At 39.8% G+C, this 26,213-nt stretch overlaps 1 protein-coding gene across 1 annotated transcript; it reads left to right on the top strand.

The window, feature by feature from the left end:
* The first annotated feature begins 1,164 nt into the window (after positions 1-1,164).
* On the top strand, positions 1,165-9,730 carry LOC117269412 (uncharacterized). Its single transcript, XM_033646401.2, has 5 exons — positions 1,165-1,537; positions 4,080-4,272; positions 4,374-4,475; positions 4,694-4,771; positions 6,228-9,730. The coding sequence occupies exons 1-5, from the start codon at positions 1,304-1,306 to the stop codon at positions 7,520-7,522; spliced, it is 1,902 nt and encodes a 633-aa protein (XP_033502292.2). The 5' UTR covers positions 1,165-1,303; the 3' UTR covers positions 7,523-9,730.
* The last annotated feature ends 16,483 nt before the right edge of the window (positions 9,731-26,213 follow it).

Raw genomic sequence — 26,213 nt, 5'->3', positions numbered from 1 at the left:
GGCAAAGAATCTCATGTCCCCATAAAAATGCATTCAATCAATTGTGGTTGATCAAATGTCATAATCATTTATTAATAAATAAATAAATAAATACACCATGCACACACAAATCTGAATATTTGAGCTATTAAATGTTATATGGTAGCTAAAAGGGACCCCACTGAAAAGGTTTTTGGTGCACTGTATAGTGCCTGTCAGGGGGTTTAAGGGGTTTTATGGCTGTCATTGCAAAATGTGCCAATAGGAGTGGTCATCAGTGGCCTTGTTTCTCAATTTACCCAAACATTTGGCTGGTTTGTCTCTCCTGATTGCTCACCCCTGCCCATCTCCACTCCAATCATACACATAATATTTATTATTACACTCTTTTTAGTGCACAAGCTGAGGGAACTGACGGGACATTTCACTGGAACTGTACATTATTTGATTTCATGTGACAAATAAATTGATTGATTGATTGATAGATTGATAGATGTAAGATGCTTTATCTATCTAATACCATACACAGTGGTGCAGAAACCCCTCTGTAACAGATTTTTGTTAGTTTGTTTTGTGTTACCAGGAGTGATGGGATGCAATTGTGTTGATGGTTGTCCTGGGTGTGTTCAGAATCATGAATGACTGCCCTCCAGTGGTTACAGTGAAGAACTACAACAGCACACAAATATATACATCAGTTCTGATAATAGCTATATTACAGTAAGACTTTCATGGTTAGAGAGTGGTGTCTGTTCGCTGTGTTCATACCATCATAACTGCATACTGAACTCCTGGAAAAACTTATAAACAAACAAACAAACAAAAAATATTTACACAAATAAATAAAAATATATTCAGAATTTATGTTTATAGAAATATGCTCCCACAAATGTGATTTGTGGTAAGCCCCCAGATTTGCATAAACAAATGGGAGCATAAAAAGGGAAAGAAGTATAGTCAGAGTACATATTTAAGGACCTAGACAGGATTTGAATCCAAAAAAGTAACCCCAAAGTGCTTTTTAAACAATTAAAGACGAATTATTATTGTTAGTATTATTATTATTTTAATGAAAATCAGATTTTAAGGGAGCAGCAGCCAAAACGCAACAAAAAAAGCTCTGTTGTAATGATGCTGTACCACCTTATCCCCACTAGATGGCAGAAGTCTTCCCAAAATGCAACGACTCTGCCGTAAAGCACACGAAGAAGAAGAATAAAGCGGAACAACAACACAGGTTTCCAACTTGCTCGGTACAGAAACAAGGCTCTACACTTTGACACAGTATGAAAATATAAACTGGACCGTCACGTTATTCACAGACATGTTCAGCCTGGAGACTTTTGAGCGTCAGATATCTGCTGTGATGGAGACTGTGGTGGAGGCGGCGGTGACGGAGCTCGGCAGACTTTTGGAGAAGCGCTCGGCTAACGTCATGGCCGCTCAGCAGCGCTCTGCTCCGCTAACGAAGAGCGAGGAGGGGGAGGAGGAGGAGGAGGAGGAGGAGAGCGAGGTGACTCCACAGGGGGAGAGACACCTGTTTAACAAAGTTATAACGGTAACTAACACACACACAGAGACCCTCACTGGTGTCATGGGAGTAGACAGACAGGAAGCTAGTTAGCAGTTGTGTGCAGTTGCTGAGAACAGCCTCATTAGGTTTAACTTGTGTCACAGGTTTTGGTTATGGATAGTTACAATAACTAACGGCATTAAAAACTGCACTACCCATGAGCCTCATCGGTCGTTGCCATGGAGAGGACGCCATCGCCAATCTGAATATTGATTAATTGATTTGAGTAATAATTTAAGAGAAAACTCAAAATTCTCTGATTTTAGCTTCTTAAATGTTAATATTTTCTGGTTTCTTTACTACTATGACCATCAGGGGGTGTTCTTTACTTATAAGAGGACGTGTTGGCTGGGGTATGACTTTTTTTTTTTTTTTTTTTTGGGGACACTCCCTGAAGCTACGAATATTTTCATCTTGAGCCTCCCTGACTGACTGGCAGAAAATACATAACCCTCTCTCCACCATAAATTAGTTAATAGATTTTTAAAACAAACTCAAAATCCTGGAGTTGAATAATAGCCTTGGTTTCTCACTCTTGTCGTGCATGCTGGTAAGTTCATTGAAAAGGTTTATTTTTTTGGCCAAATTTGAAATGAGATGTAGAAAAGTGATAACAATGAATTATCACTATTTTAATAACAGATTTTTTTTTGTTTGTTCATTTGTTTTTTTTTTTTTCTGACAGAAGCATTTGTTGCCCATGATGTTTCCAAAGACCTTGGGAAATCTGAAAATCCAACTATAATTTCTGTCTTCCCGATTCGGGGCTATGATAAATGATGTAATTTTGGCGATTTTTTCTTTAAAAATATTTGTTAAAATCAGGGTTCCTACTCGGGCTGCCACGATTAGTCGACTAATCGATGACTAATTGACTATTAAAATAATCAGTGACTATTTTAGTAGTCGATTAATCAGTTTGAGTCATTTTCCATAGAAAAGTACTATAAAAGTACCCCAAAATACTCTTACTGCAGCTTCTTATGTTCAAATATTGGCAGCTTTACACTCTCCCCCATGACGGTGAAGTAAAACCCTTTGGTGTGAGTACGAAACAAGACATTAGATGACATAATTTTGGGGTTTGGGCGAGACAGACTGACATTTTTCAACATTTTAACACATTTTTCGATGAAATGATTAGTCGACTAATTGAAGAAATAATCGACGGATTAGTCGACGATGAAAATAATCATTAGTGGCAGCCCTAGTTCCTACGCAAGTATGGAAAGTATGGAAAAGTATGGAAATAAATTTGATCAATTTCCAGGTATTAAAAAGTATGGAAAATGAAAAATAAAGTATGGAAAAATATTTATGTTTCCAGACTATTACCACTGTTCTAAAATACTGTTTTCTGAAATAGAAAATTAATTTCCAAAAATAATTTAATCAATCCGGATCGTGTTTTATGCCGGGCCAAGCACAGTTTGTGTGAGAGCAAACGTCTCAGAAAACATATCGCCTCTTTTACCTGATTGACAAGTGGTATGTCCAGTCCGCTGCCCCATGACCCTCCTCCAGCCCCCCAGGTATCAAGTTTCACTCCAACACTGCACCTTCGACAAGAAGACGAGTTTCACGTGGTTCACAATGGGTAGATGCAAGTTTTTGGATGGATGGCTTGACAATACCGTATATAAATACTGGTTGGCCCAATTCACACACAGAGCTAGAAGCTTTGTGTGAAATCGTTTGACATCGCCAACACGGGGGAGAAGGCGATTCTGAGCCACATGAAAGGAAAAAACACAGACGTCTCGTTACTGCATCGCTTGCACCTAGAGTCCCAACCTTTTTGCCTCAGCCCAGACATTGAACTTACCTGAGTTTTTATTTGCATGCCATTATGGTACTTGGCTACAATCGCCTATTAAGAATAATTAAATATGATGTGAAATATGATACACTGATATATTTACTCAGATGTCGCATATTCTATGAAGAAAAAAAAACGCAGAGTCTGGAAATTAGGGTATGGAAAAGTATGGAATTTTGAAATTCCAAATGTGTAGGAACCCTGTAAAATACAAAATACAGCATTTAAATTTCCATGCTCCTCCCGAGCCACAAAAAAAAATATAAAAAATAAAAATATCTCTCTTTACACCACCACCTCCCCCCTCATAAGTAATGAACAGTCCCTAAACTGAATACATGTGGGTTGTGGACAAAACAAGACATTTGAGGACGCCATTTTAAGTTTCCTGACATTTTATAGACCAAACAACCAATCAGTAAATTTAAATAATGATAGACAAATGAATCAACATTGAAAATGACTGTTAGTTGCAGCTCCATTGAACACATTCAAGCTGTATAATTATCCAGTCAAAAAACGAACTAAATCTTTAGCCCCAGATCTTAAATGTGTTTTTGTACTTTTGCCATGTATGTGCCTTGTTGTAGAGTAAAAACAATATTTTTTATGGTAGAGTAGAAGTATGAAGTGGCATGATTCATGAGACTGATTAATGTAAAACTAACCACTCTTGTTGCTCTTCATTTCTTACCCACGACTTTACAGAACCAGTTTGCATCCCTCATGGAAGCTTTGACCAGAAGTGCTGTAGACAAAGTGCTGATGATGTTGAAAGTGTCCCTGTGTGAAGCTGAGGACAGTCCTGCTGCAGAGGGAGAGCAGAGGGCCGGGCTGAACAACGAGGTGACACAGACGAACATGAACCCAGCAGCAGGGCAGGTGGCCGAGGCCAAACAGCGTAAGGCAGTTAATGTCTTGAGTGACCGTTGACAAGATTTTATGCTCATATTCTGGCATTTTTATGTATATTAAACAAGCTTTGTTGTCGTCGTTGTTAAGTTACAGAATCAGCATCCAGGATTACTCCTCAGAAAAGAAAAAAAAACAAGAGAAGACCCAAACCAGCAACGACGAGGGGTGATGACCACATATACCACAGAGGTATTCAGCCACCTGCTACGTCATTTGATTTACATTTCTGATGGAATGATAATAATGATGTTGCTCGTAAAAGAATCTTTAATCCTCTGACGAATTTCCATGGTGGAGATATGCTGGATTAGTTAGCAGGATATATTTGCTGTTTAATAATATTTATGATTGGACAAACTTTAGTCCCTTAATGACAGATTCACTGAAGTTGATATTTTGTTTTTCAGAGCAGCGACATCCTGAAGAACCAGCAGCAGCAGCAGCAGCAGCAGCAGCAGGTGACACAGACTCAGTGATCAAACCTTGTGAGTAATGCTTCTTTACACACCAGCAGAACAGATACTTCTTGTTTGTGTGAGGAAAAAGGTTTTTTTTTTTTCCCAGGAAGTCCCTGGGGAAAAAAATTACAAAAGAGACCTGGACAAAATGGCAGTGTAGAGTTGTTAACACATCTAATTATTTTACAACATTCACACTTAACACGATAAGTAGATAAGTAAAATTTGACTTTTTAAGGGACCGTACACATGCTGTGTCTTTAACCACCTGGCGCTGTGAGTGACTCTTATGCCTGTTCTGTACTAGCCTACTCACATGAAATCCTGAGTGCAGAGCTGATCTTCTTACAGATGCTGTTTATACGTGTGTAGGCCGAGAATATCGTCAGTGAGACAGATGTAAAGCTCTGGGTAGCCCTGCACTAAACTCACCAACTCATCCATATTTATTTCAGACTGATATTTACTAAAGAAAGGAAAAATAAGGGAAAGATATCTGTCGGCTGTGATTAGTTGTCCCCCGTCACGTGACATTCGGTGCTGTTGCTTTCCAAAACTCAGTATATCTCAGGTTGCAGCCATCACACCCTAAAAAATAGACATTCAGGAACGTGTGTGCATGCCACTCTAGTATCACTCTGGCATTTGAGCACACCTGTCGCACATCTACATTAAAAACAATTGGTTAGAGGGTGCAAAAAACGCAGCATGTGTACAGCCCCTAAAACAGCCACATTTTTTTGATAAGACATTTTGAATATGGTGTTTAAATGCCTAATATTCTGGCAGTATTTTCAACTGGGGTTTATCTTGCAACTTTTTCCAAGTCCAGGGTGCTTACTGAAAAAATGCAGTCCTGCTGAATTCAGAACAGACTCCCTTAACACTAAATATTATCTGTTACAGCGATCTATCTACCTGATCTCCTTAAAGTCAAACTTACCTTAAAAAAAGTCTTCTATAATTTTTTACCAGGGTTGAGCCGAATTATTGGATGACACAAGTATCTGATATGGATGATATACTTTTTACGAGCACGAGTATCATTCTAGTAAAATGTGTCTTGTAAATAGCTCTCCTACTCTTTTGATCAAAAATGATCTGAAACTCAAAAATAATAGATTTTTTAAGAAAGAATAAATATGACAACTTTTATCAACCCATATCAGTTCCAGGTTTAAAATAACTTCTGGTTAGGTCCCACTCACTTCTGGTTTAAGACCCACCCATTCAGAGTACGGATAGTTCAGACAGAGAGAGAGAGACAGATAATGTAGTGGGTTAAACAGATTATTCTTTAGATTAAAATGTGTAAGTTAGTAAAGAACTTGCAAGTGATTGCAGAGATAAAACCTTTTTTGTTTCCTGTCTTACAAACTAGTTTTGCTTTATGAGTAAAAAAAAAACCTGTATGTGTTTCTCTGTGTTAGCTGTGTACCTCCCACTTTGTTTCAAGTCCCCTAATGGAGCTTTTTTGTTTCAGCTGTTGCAGCCACACATGAGAGTAACTCTGGGTCCCTGTCTGACGCTGAAGCTTTGACTACGGAACTGGCCTCCAGTGTAGGTGAGGAAAATGGCGTCCAGGTGGATACAGGCACTTCAGCTCCCACGTCCAAAGTTAAAAAAAAGAAGACCACCGAGCCGCTGAAATGTCCTTGTTGTGACAAATCATTCACTCTGAAGTGTATGATGGACAGACACTATCTGACTCACTCCAAACCTCACCTGTGCTCTGAGTGTGGGAAACGGTTTTCAGGACAGCGAGGGCTCATCGCACATTCAAGACGTCACACCGGGGAGAAGCTTTACAAATGCTCCGACTGTGGGACAGAGTTTGCGTACAAGAATACCTTCGAGAGACACATGCGTAATCACAGAATGAAGAAGCCGAGCACACATACGTGCGCGCTGTGTGAGAATCACTTCACCGGGCTGCTGGCACTTCAGAGACACAGGTGTTGTGCTTTGAAAAAGACCTTTGTTTGCTCACTTTGCCCGGAGACCTTTGAGTGCAGACAGAGTTTGGCCGTTCACGAGAACCTACATTCAGGAGACAGAGATTTTGTCTGTGAAATGTGCGGTGAGAGCTTCTTCTCATCCTTGTCCTTGGCCACTCATCGGGTGACTCACATGCAAAAGGAGAACTGCTGCGACGTGCTCGGCCTCGGTTGCAGCGACTTGAGCGTCCTCAAAAATCACCTGAGCAAACACACAGGAGAGAAGCCGTTCTGCTGTGAGGTTTGCGGTAAAGGTTGTAGTCACCAGAGCGCTCTGAAGCACCACATGTTGACCCACACAGGAGAGAAGCCCTTCGTCTGCGAGACCTGCGGCAAACGCTGTGGCCACGCTAGCGCGCTTCAGAACCACCTGAGGATCCACACGGGGAAGAAGCCCGGGCAGCAGCCGGTCTGCAATGTGTGCGGCAAAAAATTCCGCCGCACGGTCAATCTCAAATATCACATGAGCATCCACACGGGGATGAAACCTTACGCCTGCGACCACTGCGATAAAAAGTTCAGCAACCCCAGCAATCTCAAGTTACACATGATGATTCACTCGGGGGAGAAAATGTACGGCTGCAACATCTGCGGCAAGAGGTTCACTCAGGCCAACAGCCTCAAGCTGCACAGACGCGTTCACACAGGAGAAAAGCTATACTGCTGCAAAGTCTGCGGGGAGGGATTCATACACTGCAGCGACTTCAGGAAACATCAGAGGGGTCACATGCCAGATGAGCCAGGAGATGGTCAGCCTGAAGAGACTGCTGTGAAAATCTAAAACATTTCATCGCTGTATGGTCGCTTCATGTACTTATACGTTGACTAAATGTACACTGGAGGCTGGGCTGTGTGAGATAAGTTTTGTTGTCAAGGATTTTTTCTTTCTCTACACAGCTGTGACTCTGCTAGCTGTAACAGACCTCAGCAGATTGACCAAAAACAATAAAATCTTCACATTTAGTTACATCGCTGTGAAAGGTTTCTCAATATAGTTTCTGAAAAAATTCTATACCACGATGCAAAGTTACATACAGAACATAAATTCTGTTGAGACATCCATACGTCTTTGTTGAACATGTCATTCTGAAACCATGAACATTAGTTTGCTGCTGTAACAGCCTCCAGTTCATCCCAGCAGTGTTGGATGGGGTTGAGGTGCATGGGAAGGTATTGTCATTTTGAAACAGAAAAGGAGCGCACACAGTTGACAGTTGATGTTGGTGAGCGTCTGTCGCCCCAGTTTTTGCTGTGTGTGGCCGTTGTCTGCAGCTTTTCGGCCATTTCAGCATGTTGAACATGGATTTATAAAGAGACCTGGATACAGCGTTGAGGCAGACCTCCGCTAGCCGAGCTGGCTCCATCCAGTTTAGTGCTCTGTTAACTTGAATGCGGATACAATCATTTAATCGTGCGGCTCTTCTAGACCAGTGGTTCCCAACTGGTCCAGCCACAGAGTCAAGATTTGTCCTTAGTCATCAGTGCAAGGTCCAAACAGTTTAAAATGTTCAGCGTCATACTTGTGTTTGGCCATGTTGTCAAGCTGTCTCTGTAAGTAACTATCGTCATTCACTCATTCGACAGCAGGAAATGACATTTTAGAATAAAAGCTCTGTGCAGGATATTAACTGTACTTCAAAACAAAGTGTGACACATTCACAACTGGTGAGTGATCCACCAGTTGGGAACCACTGTTCTAGACTTAACAAATATTATGGATTGAATGGATTAAATCTCAATAGTAAAATGAGTCATTTTGCTGGGTTGTGATGCCAAAAAAAATGTATCCATTGATTTACAGATGTCTCTTTCGCCATGTAAGTCAATGGGAAAAAGTCCTTTGGGCCACAGGGCATCACATGATGGTTTAGTTACACAGTTTGGCCACTACGAAAATTGGCTTCAAAGCTGAACACACTTCCTGGGGGCTTGATATTGACATGGCGACAGGGCAGGTCGGTGAGAGCAATCCCTCTGATTAGCAGCTCAGCTCAGTGCACAAAAAGAAAAACGGAAGTGAGGAAAGTAAACAAAAGGCTAAAGTCAAGTGTCAAGAGGGCATGAGATCAAATTGAGCCTCTTGTATTAGATAAGATTACTTTTTAGCCATTGAGCTCTTTAGCAGAGACAGTATGTAATTGTGTTGTTGTTTGCTAGTGCACCGTAAATATCCTTTGTTCTTTCAACATCAGGTTGTGTTGCTAACGTGCTAACTGAATAACTAGTGTCTTGAATCCATCCTGTCAGTCTACAGGTTTCCCTTTTTGAATGACGAATGCAGACTACCGCCAATGCACAACATATGTGCAAGCTGGGTGTTGGCTGTGGTCTTTTTGGTGTGTTGAAGTGCAACTTTTGGTGGAGACACAGGTGATGTGAGGCGATGCAACAGTTGGCCTTCGTTGCCACTTGTTGTTTGATGTGGGTTTGGTGTGTCTGGGCCCAAAGAGCCCAAACACATTAAGTACCACACATACCTTTGTGGTCTGGAGTATCCACACACTTTTGTCAATAAGATTTAAATTCATGTGGCCCATTCCTAACTGGAAACTGAAATTGTTGTGAAGGTTTCCGGCAACACTTGACCACAAGTTAATAACTATTTTATTAAAACAATCCGTTAGCCTACAGGAAATGACACAATTAGACATGTTGAAGCAATACAACTTTCCCCCTGACAAAAATTCTGTTTAATATTTTGTGGATTTCATTTCTAAGGCACCATTACAGCTTATAAAATATTAGCAAAATAACCTCTGTGTTCAAATTGACTTCTCAAAAGTTGAACATGTCTTTAAAGTTTGTTCTCTCTGCCATCTTCATTAGCTGCTGTTGACTCCGCTGCTCTTTCTTAAAGCAGTGCTCACTCTCAAATTGTTTTCTTCTCACTCGATTGGTTTTACTGGAATCACACAAATTACTTACATGTGGGTAATTTCCTTTGCCATTAAACAAAGGAAGGGGGTGAATGAGGTCAATAAAGAAAGAAGATAACTTCAGCTAATTAAAGCTTCATCGTGCCGGAGACCTTGTGTAAACGCACGGGGCAGACAGTGAACAAAGCTGGGAACGGGCAGGAACTGCTAAGTTTGTTTGAGTTTTATTCAGAACAATAGCTAAATGTTTGCTGCGTGGATATTCCAGGATGTAAATAATCAAATTAAGACAGAGGCACAAATGTCCTGATTGTGACTGTCACTGTTCTGCACTGGTAACTAGTTTCTAGCAGTCCCCACAACTCTGCAGAAGGAAGGATGGCGAGGCGTTAGGGTGCCATTCACCAACAATGGCTTTATTGCAGTCTTCACAAAACAGCAGTCCTGAGCTTATCTAGACACTTCACTCTGCTGACTGTCATACTTCCTGCTGCATACATCTTCACCATGACACCCCAAGAGAGCTGCTTCCCTCCATACAGTATACACCATGCCACTGCCCTTGAAGGGGAAAAAGGGTGAGCTGGTAACACTGAAGATTTTCCACAGACCTCAAACTTCACACTGCAACTATATTACCACGCTGAAGGTAACATGCATCTGCTGCGAGCTCACTGAGCAGGTGTCTCACTAATTTTTTTGGCACAAAAAGTGGGGTATTCAATTTTTTTGTTTTATGTATAACCTGTGAACTTGAGGCATTTTTGCAACTCAATTGCAGGGTGTCTACAGGTCCTTAAAAAGTCTTAAAATGTCTTGAATTCAATGTTATAAGGTCTTAAAAGTCATTAAATGGTCTTAAATTTGTGGTGTCTTAACTACTGCAAACATTTTATCTAATTTCATCTTTACATCTTTTATTTTTATGAAAATGAGTGAAGCTTTATTATGTAAAAGTCCACATTTCTAATGTTACAAATCTTTTAAAAAGTGAAATACTGTCATTACTTCATGCTTGCACTTACCTGGTTGGCAAAATGTAGATTGACTTAACTCACTCTAACAGCCATACTCTGCACCCACAGTGCTGCAATGCTTACCTGTGATGCTTAAATATATGATTTGTCCACAATTCTGTCCTACATTTGGTTAAAATGTGTCTTGAACAGGTCTTAAAAAGCATCAGATTTAACTGTAGACACCCTGAATCCAGTGGCATTTTTTATGCTGATTTGTGACTTTCTGTATTATGTCTTGCTTTACTTTTGATTGATATGTACATTATTTTTTTTAATCATTTTTGTTTTTAAAAAGTAGTTTGAACTCCCTTTTGTAATTGTTCTATACGGAAGCGTATTGCATTCACTTGACAAATTCAAAAAATCTGTTATATTGAGTAATTTTTTCTGTTTTTCTGAGTATTTTTTTTTCCAGGGTAATTTTTTCTGTTTTTCTGAGTACTTTTTTCTGAGTTAAGAGAGCAGTAGAACAACAGATGCTTTCATTCCTTTCTTGAGAGCTAGATATAATGGAAGCAAACATGACCCGCTTGTTTAGTGTAATCCAGTTTTACTTTATTTTGGGTTTGAGACACTGGGAGATACTCTTGTCTTTAAGTCATATAGATGGTGTTATCATTAATTTTCAACAGAAAAACAGAAAAAATTACCCCGAAAAAAAAACAAACACGAAAAACAAACAAAAAACTCAGAAAAACAGATTATTTTTTAAATTTGTCAAGTGAATGCAGTACGCTTCTGTAGTTCTAAGTAGCTTTAGTTAACCAAATTAGATTTCCCCATAGTTTTGCTGTAGCTCAACGTCTTCCAGTGAGTCCACTCAGTGAGAAGTGAGCGCATAAAAATAAAGTGAGACATTTTGTGTTGTTCAATCTACCAGAATAATCAACATGAGGAACAAACATGCAAGAGTAGTTCCTAAATCTGCACTTCCCTCATCAAAAAAGACACAACACCCCCAAAATACTTTTGTCTTTTACATTTAAAATTAATGAATATATAATATATTCAACAGTCTTGAATCATATTCAGTATCTTGATGACAATCACCATGGACAACCTGATCATGTACACATGAGAAATACATTAGAATTCAGTTCTATCAATCAGAAATTGTTTATTCAGTGTGAATCCAACCAAAGTGCTCAGCAGAAGTTACTGTTCTGTTAAGAAGTCCACTAGATGGTGCTACAGGATCAACATACACAGAGCTGCAGTGGTAACAATAGGTTCTATACCCACTGCTGCAACAGGATGATACCTCAGAGATATCAACAGGTATGCAGACTGACAATCATCCTTTACTTTCACATTATATTTTCACAAAAGGTCAGGAGGACATGACTTCACTGAGAGACTTAGTTACTTGTTCTAATCAGGCGGTTATGAGAGATATGAGTGGGAGAATTGTTGTTTTCAGAATTTTCAGCATTTATAATATTTGCTTTATGTATTGGTCCTGTTGTCAGAGAGACATTATGAAACAAAAACCTTGTCCTTTCCCAGCTTTTCAAGCTGAAAGTAAAGAGAACAAGAATCACATCACAACAAAAACAGAAACAGCAATTTGAGCAATTGTCAAAATCAGCCAATGATCACAAACAGGATTAATAACAACCTTTGAAACTGGACTGGACAGGATCAATAGTGATTATTCTAAAACTCTCTCTAAAAAGTTGCGTCATGGAAAAGTCAGTGTGAGCCCCCGAAAACTGAAATAAAACCTTTTGTCCTCATATGAAACTGGCTCTGTCATAATCTCTGTGGTACTTGTGTCTGCAGCAACGCCAACTGTTTCCCTGTGTGACTCCATCTCAGGCCGCACTAAGCGCGTCACACACTTCTAATACCAGTTTATTGCATTTAGTATAACCTTTAGGCCCGCAGTGCTTAATGCTGCAAAGAATCCAGTGTTTTTACGGAGATTAAACTCCCACTGACACCGAGGTGAAATTCTTTTTGCAGGACGTTTGTAGTAAATACAAGAGAGGCTGGGAAATTCAGATTGGCTTGTGAAAGTTACTTTAACCCACTGTTTAATATTATTAACATTAAAAAATAAAAAACAATTACTTCTTTTTCCTTAAAAACAATTTCAGAAGAGTGGATCTTGTAAAGTTTGGAAGACTGGAAGACTCCGCAGTATGGTGTTTAATATCAGGTCCAAAATTGGACACTTGCTGGCATTTCATTAAAATCCTGGAGCTGATGACCATGGGTGTCAGTATTTTCAGTCTGTACTTGTTGTGCTTTTAATGAAGTATCATTTTATAACAAGTTAGCCTAAAAGTCAGCAACAGTTGTACTGTGAAGCACATTTAAAAATATGTTTTGAATCTAGCAGAAAGATCACGACGCAGCAGCTTCTGGCCACGGCCGAGAACATGACAAATGAATGATAAAGTTGCTCTGAGGTGTAAATAGAAAACTGTTTGCTAATAAGTTTGTCATTAAAAATAAATCTTACTGCAGGTTTTAATGAAAAATATGAGGTATCCTGATGGAGGTAAAAAATTGATACAGCACAGTGTCGTGATATTTTTGTGGGCAATATCCTATCATCACTCAGTGCCAAGTATCAATTATTTTATCATATAAATTATTAATATTACAAATACAGATAAAACTTTAGATAGCCTACTAGAATAATATGATTATACCACTAAATACATTTTGCTGCTGCTGCAAAAAGAAATAGCTGAAGTGAAATGAACAGACTGAAAACTTAATCGTATTTGATGAAACAGATGTTGGCAAAGTTTCCCTTTTGGGACATAATTTACAGTTGAAAATAACATAATCAACTGCAGTATATCACACCATATTTTGCTGCAATACTCAGCATATTTGAAATCGCAATAATATTGAATTGTGACTTAAGTATCGTGATAATATCGTATTGTGGATCCTCTTGTCATTCCCTTCCCAAAACAGCACCCAATTTTTAAAGCTGGGGTAGGTGGTTTTATTTTGGCGTCATTCACCAAAAATCCAATAATAAAATCTGAATATATTGTAATTCAATGGACTGAGTGACAACTAAGTTCTTCACCTCCTCTTGGCTCTTTTTTAAGCGTTAGAAAATTTAGGCAGAAACAGGAGGCTTTGGCCAATCACAGCTCATTTCAGAGGGAGGGCGTTCCAAATGGCTGTTCTACAAATGCAAATGTGTGTGGAGAATCCTGTAGAGAAAGTTGCTACCTCAGCATCGGCAAGAACTGCCATCACTGTGAAGCAACCCCAAAAATGTGTCAGTAGAAGCATTTCAAAGATGGAGAGAAAATTATGATTATATAGGGAATCAACGTTTAGCCACTGCGGCCCAAGTCTATGCAACAGTCTACCTGAGCATCTGAGGAACTCCACCTCAGGGGAAATTTTTAAAAGAAACCTTAAGACATATCTTTTTGGCTTGATATAGCTTGATGATTAGCTTTTACTCAATGGTGCCTTGCCAGTTATTCATTTATTGCCTCTGTTTTTAAGTCTCACCTTTGGTATTTTCCACTTTTGTTTGTAGGCTATTTATTTGTTCTTTTAAATGTTAATTATTTTAAATATTTAATTGTTTATAGTTGCAATGTCTAGCTATTCAGTTGTTACTTTATCTGTGCCATTTCACTCCTGCTCTGTGAAGCACTTTGCATGATTGTATGAAGCTGCTATATACATAAAGTTTGATTTGATTTAATTAATAATTTAGCCTTTTGCTAACTGGAGTCAAAAGCTTGCGGCTAATTCAAGTTCATGTTTATGTAACGCAAGCTTGCTAGAGCCTTGAATAGAGGCGACAGACTCTACCCAAGTGCCCCCCCTCTATTCAGTGGCTGCAGCAACCCAAGCAAACTTTATGTTGCTGCCGTTACATAGGTTAAACCCATTGCTGCCCCTGGCCTCCAGCTTGCTGTGACCCACCAGCATCGGGGTTTAAGCTGCTAACTAAGGGTCCGTCTCTTGAGCTGCTGCCTGCTCCTCTTCCGGGGAGGCAATCAACAGTGGCATGGAGCGAGGCAGAGGTGGTCTGATAAATGAGAGAGTGCGGGGCAAGGAGGGGCTGAGGGAATGTGCTGTGTGCAGCTCCACAATGAAATAAGGTTAAATAAATCAATGTATGGGAAACACTGAGTTATTGTATGAGGTGGTCATGTGGTCATGTGGTGGGAGAAGCTCAGGAAAGAGAGGGGAGTGTTGCATGAGGAGGGTGTATTTTCAAATTATGCCATTTTTTGCCTTTTCCAGAAAACTGCACACCCCAGCCAGAGATGAATTTAGAGAAGTGGATACAGTATTCCTAGATGGCAACCCATTCATTTGTTGTTTACTGGATGTACTGAGTCAAATTTTTATAATACAAAGTGTTCCCAACTTTCAGGGGAATTTCTACATCGTTGTTTGGGTAAAGACTTTTGTGCAAGTGCAGTATAATTGATCACATTGCACCACTGATGTGTTTGCATACAGACAGAAGTTATTGCTTCAGCTCATTTCTGAAACATCAGCAGCTTCGATACCTGCGGACAAACCTGCCGCTGCCTGCCAGATTGACCTCCAGCGGCTTTCATTTCTCGTCCACCACGGCTCCCTGCGTGTTGTCTAACTGTGATTAATGGAAGACAGTTTCAGGGGTCACTACACTGACGGTCAGCTGGAGCCGTGCGGTGACAGAGTGTCACTGACTGCAGAGTGATGAACTGTGGGGACAGAGAAAAGGCAATCAGCATGCAGAGGTGCCTTCCCCCTCGTCGTTCGATCCAAGGTCCAGATTTAGTCACATGGGTAATCACACCTTCACTGTTAGAGCTCCTGGACTTTGTAGAGACCTGTCTGTAGAGATCAGGGAGGCAAACACTGTTTATTCTTTTTGGGACGTTTTTAAAAACTCTATTTTACAAATTAGTGTAGCCTTTTTAAATACTGCGTCAGTATTTTAGCTGATTTACTTTTACCTGACCACGGTTTAATGTTTTGTTGTCGACTCTTTGTATTCATGATTGTTTTAATATTTGACTATTTCATAAACAGTATATAAGTCTATTAATAAATTGTACTATTATATGATGGATGGATGGATGGTATGTACAGTATGAGTAAAAGGATGGATGGATAAGAGACATGATGGTGGAAGGATGGATGAATGGGTGGGTGGATAGGTGGATGCTCAAAGAGACAAATTAATGGGTAAATGGAAGAATGGATGTATGTATAAATGGATGACTGGGTGGATGAATTGGTAAAACAACTGATGGATGGATGGATGGATGGTACAATAGGTAAAGTAATGGATGGATTATTGAATGCTAAGATGGGTAAAATGGTGAATGGATAGTGGGATGGATGAATGGTAGTTGGGTAAATGGGCTAATGGTTGATGGATGGAAAAATGCAAGGATGGCAAAAATGGTGGATGGATGGATGGAAGAATGGGTAAAAGGATGGATGGATGGATGAAAGAATGGGTAAAAGGATGAATGGATGGATGGATGGATGGATGGATGGCTGGATGGATAAATGGGTAAAAGGATGGATGGATGCATGGATGGATGGATGAAAGAATAGGTACAAGAATGGATGGATGGATGGATGGATGGATGGATGGATGATGGGAGATGGATGAATAAATGCTAGGATGGCAAAAATAGTGGATGATGGATGGATGGATGAATGAATGGTAGAGTGGATAAAAGGATGGATGAATGGTAGAGTGGATAAAAGGATGGATTGATGGATGATGGATGGATGGATGGATAAAAGGATAGTTGATTAGAGGGATGGATGAATAAATGCTAGGATGGCAAAAATGGATGGATGGATGGATGGATGATGGGAGATGGATGAATAAATGCTAGGATGGCAAAAATAGTGGATGGATGGATGGATGGATGAATGAATGGTAGAGTGGATAAAAGGATGGATGAATGGTAGAGTGGATAAAAGGATGGATGGATGGATGGATAAAAGGATAGTTGATTGGAGGGATGGATGAATAAATGCTAGGATGGCAAAAATGCATGGATGGATAGATGAATAGTAGAATGGATGAAATAATTGATGGATGGGTGAATGGTAGGATGGTTAAGATGGTGAATAAATAGTTGAATAAGTGAATAGTAGATGGGAAAATGGATTGGTGGTTAAATGGGTGAATGGTAGAATGGGTAAAAGGATGAGTGTACGCATGGATGGATGGATTGATTGGTGGTGTACAAGAGCGGATGAAGAGATGGATGGATGAATGTGTACAAGAATAGATGGATGGATGACAATGAATGAATAATTTGATAATGAATGAATGGATGTGTACAAGAATGGATGGATGCATGGATGAGTAATGAATGGATAACATAGTAATGAGTGTCTGGCTGGATGAATGGGTGACTGGATGGTTGTATCTTGTATGTGGGATGTTTTCACAGGCCACAGAAGCAGATCAATGAACGTCACCTGACTGGGCATATGACTCTGTGAGTGCGAGAGCAGAATGTGATCAATCAATTCTGGGGCCACAGCTCACTGACATGATGACTCTGACCTTGGATAGACACCATTAATTAAAACTCTGTCGAGCTCTTTATCACTCACTGCTCCTCCTCTTGTGGACGGCCCATCAGTCAGCAGCAGCAGCACCCGCCGCCTGTCAGTACTGAGCGGGATAATGCGAGCGTTAAGCATGCTTACATCACTGCATTATGCAACGTTATCAAACATACGTTTGTGGGTCAAATTGTAAACAGCAGGCCGAGCTCAGAGCTGAAATGGTGTCAGCGATGATGTGGACTCACAGCTCACACACATTGAATCAGTGCTGAGTCTTTTGGAAGTGAGAAAATCGTTCAAATGTGGTGCTGCACGACAAAGCCTCACAGTTTGTAGTCTGAGAGCCTGGGTGATTTTTTACACCTGGCTTTCAGTTTAGGCTTAACATTCGGCAAAAAGGTAGAGAGAATAAAACTCAAAACTATAGGGCACCACTCAAAACATGCTATAGAAAATCACCAGAGCTGATACATGTAATTTCTTGTGAACTGTCTCTGCTTCAGGGCTCGATGGCTAAAATAAGAAATAATCTTACCTAACACAACAAGTTTGTTTCAATCTCACACCCTCTTGACTTTAGTTGTTTGTTTACTTTCCTCACTTCTTTCGATCTTTACGTGCACTGAGCTGAGCTGCCAATCAGAGGGATTTCCGTCACAAATGAGCTCCGCTGTCTCTGCCACTGCTTCAGCATACGGAATCAGCTGAAAACCTGCCAACAATGGCTGACTAGGGCCAACGGTGTGGGATACACCACAAAAACTAAGGCAACAGAAGCTCACTGGTGGCTGTCAGTCTTCAGGTGTGTCAGAGCCCTCTATATGTACTGGAGCTGTATTTTGTAGGTAAAATAAACAAAAAAATAATAGTAATAAATATCGGAAACAGCATTAGATGGATCCCATTAGATCAAGTATTCAGTCAAAAGCTATCCCATTTTAAGGGACTTAAATATAGGATCATTGTCTGCACCCTGGGATTTTCTCTTAAATTAGGGACCCCCTAACCCCCATGAGCCTGCGCCTGGTACAGTTGAGAATAGAATGTGCTTTATTGTTGCGAACCTGCAGCAGCAGAGACAGTTTCTGCAATATTTTAAGAAACACATCATCATTGAATTTGTCTTCGTCTTAAACCCCATTTTTCCTGTAAAAGGACTTTCAGATTTTAAATCTCCTTGAGGCCAATTTGTGATATGTTATATTAGGCTATATAAATAAAACTGACTTATAGGCAAAGTGAATTTTCATGCACCAGTAAGAATGTCTGTGGTGAAGCCGTCCAGAATCAATGGTTTTCCAGCAAATGTGCAGCAGCAGCAAATGATGCATTAATTTTTCCTGTGGGTCCTCCTGATGAAAGGAGGGTTCATTTTATTGACTGACGGGGAAAGGTCAGAGTGGGGGAAAGCCACCCCCAAGCCTTTAAAGATGGAGTGATATTTCGTGTGAAGAAATCCAAACAAGGCCTCCAAGTGGAGCCTATGGGGAACGGACACCCAGCTGCACTATTGACAAGAGGAGAAGAAAAAAACAGAAAGCAGGAGCTCACTCAGGAACGAGAGCCGCTGAGGGATCAAGGCTGACATTCTGACTGTCATTTAGCTGATTTCCCATTTGGTTTACATTTCCTCCTACCTGTGGAAGACATTTAATCCATCATGCATGCAAACGCAAAAATGTTATTAATGAGTTAAAGAAGGTCTATTTTCAAAAATGGAAAATTAAAGAGGAATAAACATGCAGTGAGTAAGATGTGGCATATGAAACCATTGTAAGATTTAGGCCCGTGGTGGGAGAGGGAGACACAGAGTCAGAAATTTCTTGAGGCCTGTACTACGAATCAGGACTTTGAGTTCGCGAGGTAACTTAAGGGTTAACTCTGGGTTTGTCAGAACTATGAAGCTGGTCAGTAGAATCATCTCATTGTTTTAGGGCTCTGTTTCCATGGTTTTAAAACAGAGCTTCCAACAAACAGAGAGACTGTTTACACACTAAACACATGACTTTAGCAGTGTTTTAATTCATGCAAAGTTTATTCTCGTCTGCAGTGAACGCTGACAGTGCTGCTACTTTTACACTCTGATTCCATCACTGCAGCTCAAAATAACATGAGACACCTGCGTCGTGACAACTGGGAAGAAAGATTATTTCATTAGAAAAATAATCCATACACTGTTAATTGGCTCCTGTTATTTTAAAGGCAACATTTTGGTCACATAGACCTCATCAGTCATTAACTATGGGCTACTTTTCCGCCTTTTACTTCAGTAGCAGAAACAGTCTGGCATCACTTTGAAGTGTTTTTCTGTGACACATTCATCATCATCCAACTAAATAGCAAAAGATACTGTATACTAATGTCACCTATAGCCTAGTGATACCAGCACGTAATTCAAGACTCGACCTACAGTGATTTTTTTGGATAGTATTTCTACATTTCACTGTCTCGTAGTTACAGACACGTTCGGTACTGTTTCATCTCATATGATTTGAAGCAGCCTACTTCATTCGTGGCACCTCCACCTGTTTCACATGAACGCGCTCATGGCCGGATGGGAAAACCCAGAGTTGACTGAACTAGTTGATAACCAGCTTTGTAGTGCTGGTTATCCAGACGGCCAGTGTTAGGGTTAGTCAAGCCAGATAACGGAAAGATATCCTGGGTAGTGATGTTATGCTTGAGACAGTTCGCTCGACGCAGTGTCAATCTTTTGAAGTGGAAGTGTTCCGAGACAGTGTTTCGATCCCTGCTTCGGCACGCCCACAATCATGTGATTACTGAGAGCGAGGCCTCATTACAGGCAGTCTTAGATGCAGTTCTGACTTACAGCCAGCAGCTGTCACTCTTCTGACTCTGAAATGCTTCGAAGCAGTGTGTCATTCTTGAAGCAGTTGTGTCAAAGTGAAGCTTCATGAAGCAGTGAACCAATTTCACCATCACTACATAAGGAAACTTATGTCAAATAAACACAAAGAAACAACCACACTAGGCCCCTAACTACAGCGCTCTAACTCTATCAGCAACACTTGGTAACCCAAAAATGTATCAATAAAGGACCCTGGAGTTTAACTGCGTGTTAGTTGATGGTGTTTTTACAGCTGGTTGGGATCACTGTGAACATGCATACCTGAGCAACCTGAAATGGTTCACCTGTTAGCTGACGCTTACCATGCTGATTCAAATGCTAATGCTACAGCTAATTCTAATGACTGGCAATGATAGCCCACTTGAACACTGGGGAATTAGCACAACCCAACACAAGTGGCAACAATCCTTTCAGCCGGCAAGATGAGATTAAAAATAGAACTGTGTGTCCCTTGGCTACATGTCAGAGCTGTGTGCAACCTACTTATTAAAAGGCATGGGGCAAACAAACAAACAAAACCTGTCATTAGTTATGCAATCCACTGGAGGCCAAAAATACTAAATAACATAGTATAAGTTAAGAACATGGCTCATAAAATGCTCAGATCACTTGTTGGCAGTGTTATGGACCCTGGTAGGTATTGAGGAGTGGGTGTTAAGGATGCACAAATCCTTCAACATACTTTAATATTTAATATCTTTAAGCCTGTGAACCTAATCTTTAATGCCAATTAAGTTTACAGCCCAGTCGTCGGGAGAAAATGCTTGTATTGTACCTTTCTGCCACAGATGTGTTACATGTGTACGTTTCATCATATCAACCTTTCTAAAATGATGTATCTGAGCTGACTACCATCGGGAGCTGGAGGGGATGGTAGATGGTGTGACACCTTGGCAAGACAGCTGCCAAGCTGCAGGCCACTCTTCATGGCCAATAGCCAATAACGCTGGTTGTTTTTTAGCAGCTGGTGGCTGTGTTTTCCAACGGCTTTTGTACAGTTGAATGCAGGTGTTTTAGAGACTTGATTTTTCAAGGACTTTTGTGCTAATAAATGCTGGTATTTTAAGCCATTACCCGTTTTTCCTAGCCATAACCAAAGGATTTTTATACCTAAACATCACCGTGTTAAAGTATGCACTATAGAGTAATGTACAAATGTAATGCATCTGTGATTTCCAGATGTTTCCAATGCCATCATTTCCTCTGGCGATTGGGTTAAAGTTCAAGTAACAGACTCAACGTGATGCTAACATTTGCTTTAAACCAAAAGCCAGCTGGAGATCCATTCGCATTTAGTTGAACATTTTTGCAAGTGTTTTTATAGATCCTCTATGACATTTTTGGTGGGCGGGGCTTAACTGAAGGCAAACAATTCTCCACAGACATTAGCTAGTGCTAGCTAGCAAGTTCTGTTAGCTTGTTTTTGACAATGGAGGAAGATGATGTGAGTGGGGCATCCAGAAATAGTCATTCCGAATGCTGGAGCGCAAGCTGGCAAACTGGATCGTTCGTAAATTCGGAGCACTGTCTGAATATATGGTTCGATTATCCAGAGCACCGCAGGCTCCGCACTCTGTTTGGGAAGACGGAGCAGCACAGCACCGTGGACTGAATGTGTGATTAACTTAACCGCTCGTTAATTCACGTAGAAATATAGTGCTCCATTTCTTCGACCAACAGGGCTCTAATTTTAGTGTAGAGCGTCAGACTGAATTTATGAGCACACCATGTCAGGTCACTCACTCTCCGGGACCGTGAGTGTTACTTGAATAAGTGAATGCTGACCAAAGCGACCAGACTGGCCAACCCGTATGCTCTCACTCAGTGGATGGGTGATGTCACAGGAAGCTTTGTGGTTGATTACTATGGCAATCTTACAAAGGAGGACGACACTTGAGCGGTTTCCTCCAGTTAGTTTTGCTATCGAAGCTAACGTTAGCTAAAGTGCTAAAAAGTTAGTGTTAGAGAGAAATCCAATATTCCTCATAATACTACCCCAGTTTCTGATTAGGTGGACATGATTAATAACGTTTTTCACATGTAAGCATTTTTTAAGATCGCCTCCATTCAGTCCTTTCGTCTTATCACATTTAACCATAGTTGTCTTTGTTTTTGTTGATGGGCAGTGGCGGGTTTGAGTTATGAGCCATGACTGCTTCTATTCTGGCTCCTAATAACACAACAAGACCACATTTTTAGACTCCTATGTTGCCCACGGCCCTGTGGTGGTGAGTCATGTCTTGCTTCCAGCTAACAAACTGACGTCATTGTGACGTCGGCCCTAAAAGGGTCTATACGTACATTAGTCAATCATCATTTATTCGTCACATGAAATCATACAAGGTACAACTCCAGTGAAATACAATCCTGTCAACTCCTTCAACTTCTACACTGTAATTTAGTCCCCTTTTACATCTTTATACATTGTAGGCTGCTGCTTTATGATTTTTCATATCTACAGGGAAGTGGATGTCAAATATAATGGTCAGTTAACAATGCTCATGTTACAGTTACAGCAGAGGACATTTGGTTGGTTACAGACCATAAAACAATACATTTTTACATGGTAAGGATGAAATCTTGTTGGCCTGGATAATTGGTAGATTTTATTTTGCACATGCTATCAATATTTCTGCCTTGTCACAAGCAATGGAAGGTTCAAGGAATTCCCAAAACACTCCTGCCAAATTTTGCTTCTCATATTATCAGTCACTATTTCTTTTCAGGGAATAAAAGGACAGCTTTATGACGTCTATGTCTTGGAGTGGTTTTCATTGGTCAAGGATAATCCATTTTTTGACCCACTAAAAGCATGAAAATCACACTCTGACTTGCCTGACATTATTTCAAGGGCTCCTGTATAAAAGCAGCTGCTGTGACCTCACTGTACTGTAATTGTCGTCTTTGATGCTGATTGACCTTTGATGTTCAGACCTGTGTCGTTCATACGTACAGTGAGCCTGTACACCTGCATAAATCACAAGTCATTTATAAAAATAGACAGAAAATGAAGGGAGATTTGGTTTATTGCCCGCAGTGAGCCTCTTGGTAAGCACTCCCCAAGGAGCTGAGGCTCTCAGGATCACCATTATCTTCTAAATCACTTCCTGAGACTTGTCTGCATTTATTTAATTATGTTTCTATCTCCGCTGCTGTTAATAAACTTCCTCTGCCTCCTCTTCTTCTTGTAGCTATTTGTTTCCTCTGCTGTTCGATTCCTGTGGACTCAGTTAATAGAAATGCCTTTTCTTAATCACGCAGTCTTTCAGGTTCACTTATTTCACCATTTGTAAACAATATTGATAGAGCCAGATAACATATAAAGATCGTTTTCTCCGAACCTCACACTTTCTCTAGAATTCCTGTAAGTTCACAATTTTCTTTCTTTCCGACTGCATTCACAGCATCAGCGTGTAACTTAGTGCGAGCGCATGTGAGTGTGCCTGCATGTGTGACTAATCTACCTGCTCTAATGGCACCATTAGAGTGTTTCATTGGGGCCCAAATAGGCTGAGGCCTGCTCTTAATGGAGCCTGCGCGGCTCTAAACCGAAAGCACAGTCCGGTGGCTGGAGGAGGACATTTTGCTCCAGCAATAATAAGGCATAACAAGATCTGCAAAGTGTTCAAATGGTAAAATCAATACTAAACTGAAATGTTGCCATGGACACGTTGAAGCTGGCAGAGGAGAGTGAAGAGGCGCCAGTAATCTCGCACCAATCATATTGAAGTTGAGTGTTGCATGGTTTTATCTACAGTGATGGAGCAAGAAAAATGACTGAAAGTGTGAAGATAATTTTATCTGGCCTCATCAGAGGGGAAAAAGAACAAAGAACTTCTCATGTTTGTCGATTATTGAATTTAATCTTTTGCCATGTCATCTATGAAAATATGATACTATAGTTTTGACATTTTCATGTAGTCAAGGTTTTTAAAAGGCTTGACTGCCTGGATTTACCTCACCAGCTACTTCCACCATGTAGTTTGTGGATCGTTTATTTGTTTGTCTTGTTGTTACTTAGCAGGATATTAAAAAACGCCATCAGATTTGAATAAAATTAGTCAAAAATGAGTTTTGGACTACAATAGCAGCCCTATGTGGCTTGTTTATATACATATACATACATACATATACATATACATACATATATATATATATACATACATATATATATATATATATACATATACATACATATATACATACAGTACAGGCCAAAAGTTTGGACACACCTTCTCATTCAATACGTTTTCTTTATTTTCATGACTATTTACATTGTAGATTCTCACTGAAGGCATCAAAATTATGAATGAACACATGTGGAGTTATGTACTTAACAAAAAAAGGTGAAATAACTGAAAACATGTTTTATATTCTAGTTTCTTCAAAATAGCCACCCTTTGCTCTGATTACTGCTTTGCACACTCTTGGCATTCTCTCCATGAGCTTCAAGAGGTAGTCACCTGAAATGGTTTCCACTTCACAGGTGTGCCTTATCAGGGTTAATTAGTGGAATTTCTTGCTTTATCAATGGGGTTGGGACCATCAGTTGTGTTGTGCAGAAGTCAGGTTAATACACAGCCGACAGCCCTATTGGACAACTGTTAAAATTCATATTATGGCAAGAACCAATCAGCTAACTAAAGAAAAACCAGTGGCCATCATTACTTTAAGAAATGAAGGTCAGTCAGTCCGGAAAATTGCAAAAACTTTAAATGTGTCCCCAAGTGGAGTCGCAAAAACCATCAAGCGCTACAACGAAACTGGCACACATGAGGACTGACCCAGGAAAGGAAGACCAAGAGTCACCTCTGCTTCTGAGGATAAGTTCATCCGAGTCACCAGCGTTTAGTTGGACGATCATTTATTTTTCAACAGGACAATGACCCCAAACACACCTCCAGGCTGTGTAAGGGCTATTTGACCAAGAAGGAGAGTGATGGAGTGCTGCGGCAGATGACCTGGCTTCCACAGTCACCGGACCTGAACCCAATCGAGATGGTTTGGGGATCGCTGGACCGCAGAGTGAAGGCAAAGGGGCCAACAAGTGCTAAACACCTCTGGGAACTCCTTCAAGACTGTTGGAAAACCATTTCAGGTGACTACCTCTTGAAGCTCATTGAGAGAATGCCAAGAGTGTGCAAAGCAGTAATCAGAGCAAAGGGTGGCTATTTGAAGAAACTAGAATATAAAACATGTTTTCAGTTATTTCACCTTTTTTTGTTAAGTACATAACTCCACATGTGTTCATTCATAGTTTTGATGCCTTCAGTGAGAATCTACAATGTAAATAGTCATGAAAATAAAGAAAACGTATTGAATGAGAAGGTGTGTCCAAACTTTTGGCCTGTACTGTACATACATATATATATATATATATATATATATATATATATATATATATATATATATATATATATATACATACATACATATACATACATATATATACATACATATATATATATACATACATATACATACATATATATACATATATATATATATATATATATATATATATATATATATATACATATATATATATATATATATATATATATATATATATATATATATATATATATATATATATATACATATATATATATATACATACATATATATACATATATATATATACATACATACAGTACAGGCCAAAAGTTTGGACACACCTTCTCATTCAATGCGCTTTCTTTATTTTCATGACTATTTACATTGTAGATTCTCACTGAAGGCATCAAAACTATGAATGAACACATGTAGAGTTATGTACTTAACAAAAAAAGGTGAAATAACTGAAAACATGTTTTATATTCTAGTTTCTTCAAAATAGCCACCCTTTGCTCTGATTACTGCTTTGCACACTCTTGGCATTCTCTCCATGAGCTTCAAGAGGTAGTCACCTGAAATGGTTTCCACTTCACAGGTGTGCCTTATCAGGGTTAATTAGTGGAATTTCTTGCTTTATCAATGGGGTTGGGACCATCAGTTGTGTTGTGCAGAAGTCAGGTTAATACACAGCCGACAGCCCTATTGGACAACTGTTAAAATTCATATTATGGCAAGAACCAATCAGCTAACTAAAGAAAAACCAGTGGCCATCATTACTTTAAGAAATGAAGGTCAGTCAGTCCGGAAAATTGCAAAAACTTTAAATGTGTCCCCAAG

This window comes from Epinephelus lanceolatus, chromosome 19 (genome assembly GCF_041903045.1).
Source record: "Epinephelus lanceolatus isolate andai-2023 chromosome 19, ASM4190304v1, whole genome shotgun sequence".
Taxonomy (NCBI): domain Eukaryota; kingdom Metazoa; phylum Chordata; class Actinopteri; order Perciformes; family Serranidae; genus Epinephelus; species Epinephelus lanceolatus.
This window is presented reverse-complemented; position numbering and strand designations above follow the sequence as displayed.